The 8,361-nt window shown below is 51.0% G+C and overlaps 3 protein-coding genes across 3 annotated transcripts; 1 reads left to right on the top strand and 2 right to left on the bottom strand.

The window, feature by feature from the left end:
- Nucleotides 1-533: 533 nt before the first annotated feature.
- Nucleotides 534-3,437, bottom strand: SAPIO_CDS10298 (uncharacterized protein; the record flags this gene model as incomplete). Its single annotated transcript, XM_016783908.1, has 3 exons — nt 534-1,833; nt 2,663-2,950; nt 3,010-3,437. 3 exons carry the CDS (start codon nt 3,435-3,437, stop codon nt 534-536), a joined length of 2,016 nt encoding a protein of 671 aa, XP_016638750.1.
- A 1,489-nt stretch (nt 3,438-4,926) lies between these two features.
- On the top strand, nt 4,927-5,506 carry SAPIO_CDS10297 (NADH-ubiquinone oxidoreductase 20 kDa subunit; the record flags this gene model as incomplete). The annotated part of the gene is made up of 2 exons (XM_016783907.1): nt 4,927-4,976; nt 5,056-5,506. 2 exons carry the CDS (start codon nt 4,927-4,929, stop codon nt 5,504-5,506), a joined length of 501 nt encoding a protein of 166 aa, XP_016638749.1.
- Nucleotides 5,507-6,846: 1,340 nt separating this feature from the next.
- On the bottom strand, nt 6,847-8,361 carry SAPIO_CDS10296 (Fluconazole resistance protein; the record flags this gene model as incomplete). Its single annotated transcript, XM_016783906.1, has 5 exons — nt 6,847-7,290; nt 7,340-7,469; nt 7,520-8,025; nt 8,089-8,168; nt 8,259-8,361. The coding sequence occupies 5 exons, from the start codon at nt 8,359-8,361 to the stop codon at nt 6,847-6,849; spliced, it is 1,263 nt and encodes a 420-aa protein (XP_016638748.1).

Raw genomic sequence — 8,361 nt, 5'->3', positions numbered from 1 at the left:
ACTTGTTAACGAAAGCTATCATCAATATCAAATGCGATGCGACGCACCTGACTTTACCTACTCCACAATTGTCCAACTCCCAAATACCGCTGCTGTTCCATCGCGTCACAGAGGCGACGTTGGCCTCGTAACGCCGATCCAGATATATCATCAGACGTTCAGAGTTGAATACAACGTCAACGGTGTCAGGATCAATGTCATAATCGCTCTCTTCTTCCCCATATTCGGCCAGGACATCTATAATCGACGTTGCTTTCTTAGCTGTTTCTTCGCGGCACCTCGCAACAACTGGGGGCGCGGACCATAGTTCCCGCATAGAGATATCGACCGAGAATATACAACCTTCCTCATCATGACTTCTGTTTCACATTACTTGTAACTATTGTGGCGGCTGACCCATCAGGTTACATTTTAGAGACAACCGACAGGAAATTATAGGAGAAAGTCAATGATCTATGAAAATGACGAAATAATAGAAATCTCTGGTTACACTGCGCGGCCGTCAGGTTTTAAAGCGGGGTGCATCTCCCAATTTATCCCTGGATTGCATCAAAGAACTCCTCGTCTTCGGCCTCTTCACTCATGCGGCCGCCATCCTGATCATTGTCGTTCTCGTCGTCCTCGTCACTATCATCAGCTGAATCAAACATGCTAGGGAATTCGTCGTCCTCCGTCTCCCATTCTTCCCCCAAGTCCGTACTCGTGCTCTCTGTGTCCTCAGCCCAGTAGGGCTGTAGCGAACCACACACGAGGGTCCGGGCGTCCTCGTCGCGGTCAAACAATTTCCTTTGTTTGCGAACCCATCTTCTCATCCTGTTGTGGCTGCCGTCCGCTTCGAACTCTTCTTTACACTCGAGGAAGAGTCCCGCTTCCCAGTTTAATTCCCTGAGTTCGAGGATCAATTCAACGAAGAGGACGACATCCCCGAGAATCAGGGAGTCTCTACCAGCGAAGTTACGCTCTTCCGTGACTCTGCATTCTAGCCGGTCGAAGGGTGTCAGACCTCTACTGTCCAAGAGGTCGGGGTTGAGACCCCGTAGGAGATAAGGCGGTATATCACCGATTTGTTTAAAGCCCGTTGGCATTGTAGCTAGTAAGTGGAGCAGGGTCTCTTCGTCATCCGTGGCTACGTTCGGTTTGGCGCCCAGTTCTAGAAAGAGCGGCACCAGAGAGGCGTTCTCTTGAGCAGCGATGTGCAGAGGAGTCCATCCTTGATAGGCTGCATCAAGGTTAGCCCCCGCTTCGGCATATGCTTTCACAATCTCTCTGGTTCTTTGTTGATGAAGCATGTAATCGTCGCCGAGTAGGCAATACAGAGGCGTCCATTGGAACTTTATTTGTGCATTCGGGTCGGCTCCGAGACTCAGGAGCAGCTTGGTAAGATTTAAGTGGTTGTAGCACACATGCAATGGGGTGCGACCTGTGAAGTCCTGGAGATGAATAGAAGCGCCGCGGGCTATAAGTTCCATGGCTATTTCCTCGGACCCCCAGTGGCAGGCTAGGTGGAGTGGCGTTTCTCCATTGTGCCGAGTGGGATGGTTCACGTCGGCACCAAGGTTCGCTAGAGTATGCACCGCCTGCAAGTCTCCCATCATCACGGCCCAGTGTAGCGGCGTGTTGCCCAGGTCATCTAGGGTGTTAATATGACATGGTTGCGCCAGGATACACTCTTCCAGAGGAATTTTGCTGTTGCCTAAAATAGCATCATGTATGATGCTGGCTGACCTCGGCTCATCGCCATCTGATTCGGCCAGTTGCTGGAGGATTTGACGGACTCCTACATCGAACTCGTGTGTAGTATGTAGATACTCTCGTGCCCAGTCAGCAGCAGACCTGTTTTATTGAAGAAAAACCCTCAGCACTGGGCTTTCGCCGCGTGATCGATTCCCTAGTCTATTTTCAATGACCAGGCTGCAACGGGAACAATCATCTTACCTGCCGGAGAGATCCGGCATTCTCGGATCAGCGCCAAAACGGAGCAAGGATGGTATACAAGACCACATGGATGAGTCCAAGGCAAACTATATCCGTCAGTCTCATTACCATAGTCCTTTGGACATGTGCTTACAGTTAGCAGAGTACGGCCGTAGAAACCCTCAATATCTGTTGGGAGTATTTGCAGATTCGATAGCCTCCTCTCAAGGCTCTCAATGTCATCGGACTCCAGAATGTAGGCTATCCCCATTTTATAAACTATTCGAGGAACTCGAATCCATAGTGAAGCGCCAAGGCCGGTCAGAGTCCGCCAGCTGAGAGAAGCGAGGACGGCTCGAGCTGCCAGCCATGGGGGAAAATGATACTGAACGTTGAAGAAAGTGTCTGACGCCGAGTGGCATAGCGAAGTATTGCATGGCTCGCATCTGCCATGCAAAGCGCTGTACTTGAGAGACAGCGTGCCAAATGCTGGATGAAGCCAGGGTAGTGAGCGAGCCCACGCAACCCTGTGACACGAGCATTTGCACAGGGGAAAACGTGCTCCGCGTATTGATGTGCGCGTGGTGAGAGACAGGTCCGTGTCTCTTCCGGCGGAGCGAATTCTGTTTTTGGCACTTGACCCTCTGTTGCCTAAGAAAGCCATTTGAGCGTTGAAGGCCGTCTTTATTGGCTCCAGATCTCTTTGTGTGGTTAGCGTCTATATTGTTTGGCATACTGAAGAACACACCTGGTTATTAGACTAAGCGAGGCTCGAATATCACCCAATACCGTAGCATGGCGCTGAAGCAGCTCAACACTCTCACCAGATTGCTGCATTATGTGCCCCAGCTGCGGCCCTATATCCTGGAGGGACTTCTCATTCCGTGTCAGGACCTCGCAAGCATGACTCAAAATATGATTCAAGTCAACACTGGGAAATTGAGCTCGCTCTAGATTGTGAAGAATGTCGACCAGGCAGGTGTTCGATGCTTCAATAATGCTTTTCACATCAGACACCAGAACCGTTTGTTGCGTCCTGAAAGCATGTTAGAATACCTTTATCATGATGGCTTGCACGCATTGCTTATCACTCACCCCTGGGAGGCACTGACAGCCGCGAAGCAGGTTGAAAGCTCAAGGTACAACCGCTGAACCAACTCATGGAGTTTGGCGATGTTGTCTTTCTCGCGCCACCACTTGATACGGGGTATGCGATGCCGTCCCTTTTTATCGAGGCCCTTGCTTTGCGCTAACAAGCGCTTCGCCAATTCGTCCAGCTCTGTCGTGGCTCGACGGAGCCCCTCGTAGAGAGTTTGAAGAGCGGTTAAACTGCGGGTTGGGGGCCGAGAGGTTGATGTTTGAAGTGTTTCTAGTACGGCTTGGAGCATTCCTAGATCGTTCAGGAGTGCCGAGAACTCGGTTGGCGTATTGCTGAGGGATTTCAGCACACGCACTCCCACGGCGATTGCGGCGACAGCCTGGCCGATGGCAATGACGCTTGCCGTGACGGACAGAGGATCCATGGTGTCGCCAAACGGTCTGGGGATGGAATACGAGAATCCGTCCTATGTCGCTTTCGGAATCCGCATGCAGTCGTTGCGATGAGGGTTTCATGAGGCCCGATTGCTTTCCGCGAAGCCTGACACTGGTTGTTGTTGTTGCCTTGGCAGAGGGGATCGCGATATTTTCTGACCTAATGGGCTATGTATTGGGCTTAGACGTCCAAGCCTCATTTTATGAGTGGCTGGTCAGACCCCTATCCTGATTGGCTTCCATTGCCAATTGTCTGGGGTTAAAATCGAAAGGAAAATTGAAGAAAAAGGGAGGGGGGAGACCGAGACCACGCCGAAATTCGGTGATGTCCGCAAGCGTGGCGAGGAAGTTGGGCGCCTCTCGGCGGCAATGACCGTCAATAATAGACAATTTTTCCTTGATACAGCTTCTATCAGAGGTTTCGCATCATCAACCTCACAGACTGTTGGCGTAGCAAGCGACACGAAAGCCGGAAACAATTCTTTGAGCCATGCGCATTTGACTCGAAGGAGTGGAGCGTCCTCTGAGTCCTCCGCCAGGTCGTCGTGCTATGTAAGAACTTTCATACGCTCCGTCATCGACAGCAGGGCGCGGACCTCGCATATACCGAACACTCATTGCTCGTCCGAAACTCCGAGAACAAGCCGTAAAGTTTCCGGCCCCGTATCTGGCTGCCCCTCCATACCAACGTCCAGACCAACACTCGCGATGGTTTCTTCGAATAGTGACGGAGTTTACATGCACTGACTCCAACACGAGGGGGACTCAGGAATTGCTGTCCGCTTTGTTACCTCTTTATTGTTCGCTTCCTCTTCTTTCTTTTCAATTTATTGTATCTTATTTTATTTATTTTTATTTTAAACATTTTCCGTGTTTTCTGTGATCGCTGTCTTTTTTTTTTTTCTAAAGGAACAGATCGTTGCAGCCAAATCCGTCCTCCGGTGGGTCCTCGGTGGGTTTTCACCGGAGCTGGACGCCAAGACCGCACAGGAGCCACTACCGTCCCGGAAATCCCGTCTCGATTAATCTCACCAAAACCTCATCACTCTTTTATTCTTTGTTCTCCTTCTTCTTCTTTTTCTTCCCTATTTGTTGTTGCCCGGCGTATGTGAATTCTTAGGTCCTTTCCATTTCCATCCTCGCCCCAACATCCCTAGTTTCCCGAACGTTACCTCCAGCACCGAATTCCCCATCGCTTGTTGACGATGGCTCGAGGAAAGATCGGTACGATGAGTTCATCCCCCAGAAGTGACTTGTCCATTTGCTATTCGTTATCTAACATTGCGTGAAGTCAGGTCGCTGCTTCGGCCTCGGAGCGACCCGAATCTACCAGGTCTGCTTTTGCGCAGTACAGGAGTGGTACCTGTTCACTCCCGCAAAAGAGTTTCCCATCTGCCTACGGCGACCATCTTGGGCCAACGCCGAGGGATAACCTCCGTCCGAAAGAGCGAAGCAGGTGTCAAAAAGATAGGAAATAATATGGCCTTGACGTCCGAGAAAAGGCCCACGGGGTTGGCCGAGTATGCTCTGTACGTACATCTCCGATACAGTTCATCCAAATAAGGGGTGCGTTTTGGATTCTTCAGGTTAACGAAAGGGGGGATATAGGACTACGCTAGATGCTATCGTCAACTGGGTGCGTCAGGGTTCGTTATGGCCCCTAACGTTTGGTCTTGCCTGCTGCGGTGTCGAAATGATGCACGTCTCGATGCCCCGATACGACCAGGACCGCCTGGGAATCATCTTTCGCGCCTCCCCTCGTCAGGCCGATGTCATGATAGTAGCCGGCACGGTAACCAACAAGATGGCCTCGGCGGTACGACAATGCTACGATCAGATGCCGGATCCGAAATGGGTCATTAGCATGGGCAGTTGTGCAAATGGCGGCGGGTACTATCATTACAGCTACTCGGTGTTGAGGGGTGTCGATAGGATCGTGCCAGTAGATATTTACGTACCAGGATGCCCGCCTACGGCGGAAGCGTTGCTATATGGCGTGTTTTTGTTGCAGAGGAAGATGAGGGCAACGAAGACGACGAGAATGTGGTACAGGAAATGAGTGCAATGAGTTGCCCGTCGGCTATGTGGGCTTTCGTCAATATTAAACATGGAAGAGGGAAATTTGTGTCTGTCGAGTTCGCAGCAAATGATATAGTTGAGGCGCAACCGTCCGCGATTGACCGTCCATCGCGGAACACACGTCGATCCAACGCTCCGTCACGGAGCGAGCAGATCTTTTCCCCTAGCATATGGCAATAGGCTGTGCTGAAGTATAAACATACTACCTTTTCTTTCTGATACTTCTTCCTCCCCTTTGAAATCCACGGAAGGTGCTGGAATTAGTTTCAATCTCCTTCCTTTTTCCTTGAAATCAGCATCATCGCCGCATTTTTTGAAATCTCCCGCTGAATGCAACGCAACATGACGTCCACCGACTTCGTCTACCCCATGGGCTCAGACTCGTGCTGCTGATGACTTCCATCTTCATTGGCATGTTCCTAGTTGCACTTGTATGTTTGAAGAGAACAATATCCTGGGAGCCTATCTTGTGCCGTTGTGGACGCGTATTACGATCCTAACACTGGCTCAGGGGTTATCAGGTGGGTACAGTTGGTGTTTGGGTCGTGAGGGCCTGTTATGAAGTAAGGAAGGCAGTCAAGCAGTATCACAAGATATTGGTGAGAAGTGCGTATTCAAGCGCGGGGGTGTACCTGAATTGACTACTGGGGAGTCTTGAACGACAAACTAGATACACGGCAGATCTCGTAGCTTATATAGACGTTTCCCTTTCCAGGCTCTCTCCGGGTCCGGTGCCTTCCGGGCTTGGTTGTTCCTTTGACTGTGGTGGATCGACCATCGGTCCAGTCCGTCCTCGTGGAGCCGTGGGACCGTTCTTGGGTCCTGCTGGTCCCATCCTTACTTGTCCTTATTACTCCGTGGTTTATCCTTTTCTGCCACGTCTGACCGCCTTGGGTCTTCAAAACCTCAACCTGGAGTAGACGACAGTTGGCACTGTCACGAAGAGTATGTTCGAGAATATTCCAATGGCAGGTGCATCCCTTTCCCGAAGCCATCGTGTACGCGTGCCAGGAGTACCTCCGGGGGATGGAATCACCGTGCTCTGGCTCGTCGGATTCTTCAGGAAGTAGGAGCTCGGATTCACCGAGTTCTTCCGGGGGCATCTCAGGTTCGAGTTCAGATTCGGAATCGAGTTGGTGTTGTGTATCCCTCGAGCATTTTTAGCCACCTGGTTTTTTGTCCTACTTTTCCGGGAGTTAAAATATAGACATTACGAACAAAATCCTCTACGGTCATCTAACTATCAAATGTCTGTGTAGCTCTAGTGTCTATTGTCTGTCGCGAAATCATGCTCTTTTCTTATAGCGCGTCCAAGTCTCCCTAATCATACTGCATTCCCTTGCTCCTTAGCCAAGCACCATATCTCCACATCAATGTCGGCACAACAATCCCCAGCCCCAGTGCAATTCCTGCTAGCAACCCATTTCCGCCAGCAATTCCCAACTTATCAAACAAGCCCGGCGCAAACAGGGGAAAGCTAAACCCTGCCATCGTCCGCACAAAGGCAGCTGCTCCAGTCGCGCTTGCCGTGTACCTCTCGTATGTGTCGATCGTGTATGTCTGCACGCATTGGAAAGACAAGATAAGACCCGCGGCGAAGATGCCGGCGCCGATGTTGGGGACAATCCAGTGCGTACGGAAGTGAGCGGCGAGGCCATACAAGAGGAGCCCAAGCGGGGTTATAAAGGCCGTTGGATACATGAGGGGGATGCGGAATTCGGGGAGACCTCGGCCGTCGTTTCTACCCGAAAGCACGGCATATACCTGAGATTGTCAGCCACCAATTCTCCTTTGGGAGGGTCAGTTAGCTTACCTTATCGATCAGTGGCCCCGAGAATTGCAAGCCAATGACGAACCCAACACCCAGAGATATGTAATTCAACGACGCCGGGCCAGGTTGTTGGTTGTACTGCTGCATCCAAACCAGCGGAAACGAAGCGAGCCTAAATTTCGTTAGTTCCGCATTTCAAGAGATCATGTGGGAGTCTCTTACACTAGATACATCAACCCATAAAGGTACGCTCTGTACAGAGCAGTCACCTGCAATGCTGGCTGTGTAAACAGCATGATAAACGGCCTCTGCAGGTTCTTTCTAAGCGTCTGAGCAAATGAATTCCCCGGCTGCTCAAATTTCGTATGGAGCTTTACGTTGCCCGTTTCTTTGCGGAGCTTCTTTGCCCTCTTCAGCAGTATGGTAGGCGCGTAGGTTTCGGACAGGAAAAAGAAGCAGAGAATTTGCACTAGAGCGTCGGCGATAGATACAGTCCAGAAGATCCACCGCCAGTTAAGGTATTGTGTGAGATACCCAGCGGCTTCGGGAGAGAGTGAGCTAGGCACAAAGACTATGGGGTTTTTGGAGGGGGAGTGATCCTTGTTGAGAAGGCGGGACGTACCGATGGGCCCGGCTGCGGGGCCGATGAACGGAGCGAGACTGTAAATGGCAACGGCTATGCCGCGCTCTTCGGCATGCCAGCAATCGCTAAGTACTCCACCCCCGAGCTAGGATGACTTGTAAGTAATGGACATGAAGAACATGAAGACGGCTCATAAGAGATAACCTACTGCTTGGGGAGCGCTACCTCCGAGTCCACTAAGGAAGCGGAACGCCAACATTTGCTCTTTAGTAGTGGACCATGCGCACACTGTATTGAACAGTAAGAAGACTAAGTTGGCATATTGTAGAACTACAACTCGTCCATACATTTCCGACAACGGTCCAAGGATAAACGGACCGACGGCGTAGGCAAGGAGGAAGATGGACATGAGAAGGTATGTCACTATGTTGGATGAGATGTTGAATTGCTCCGCAAGAGTGGGCAGAGCTGGGGCAAGCAT

Source organism: Scedosporium apiospermum (genome assembly GCF_000732125.1).
Source record: "Scedosporium apiospermum strain IHEM 14462 chromosome Unknown SEQ_SAPIO_0165, whole genome shotgun sequence".
NCBI classification, from domain to species: Eukaryota; Fungi; Ascomycota; class Sordariomycetes; order Microascales; family Microascaceae; genus Scedosporium; species Scedosporium apiospermum.
This window is presented reverse-complemented; position numbering and strand designations above follow the sequence as displayed.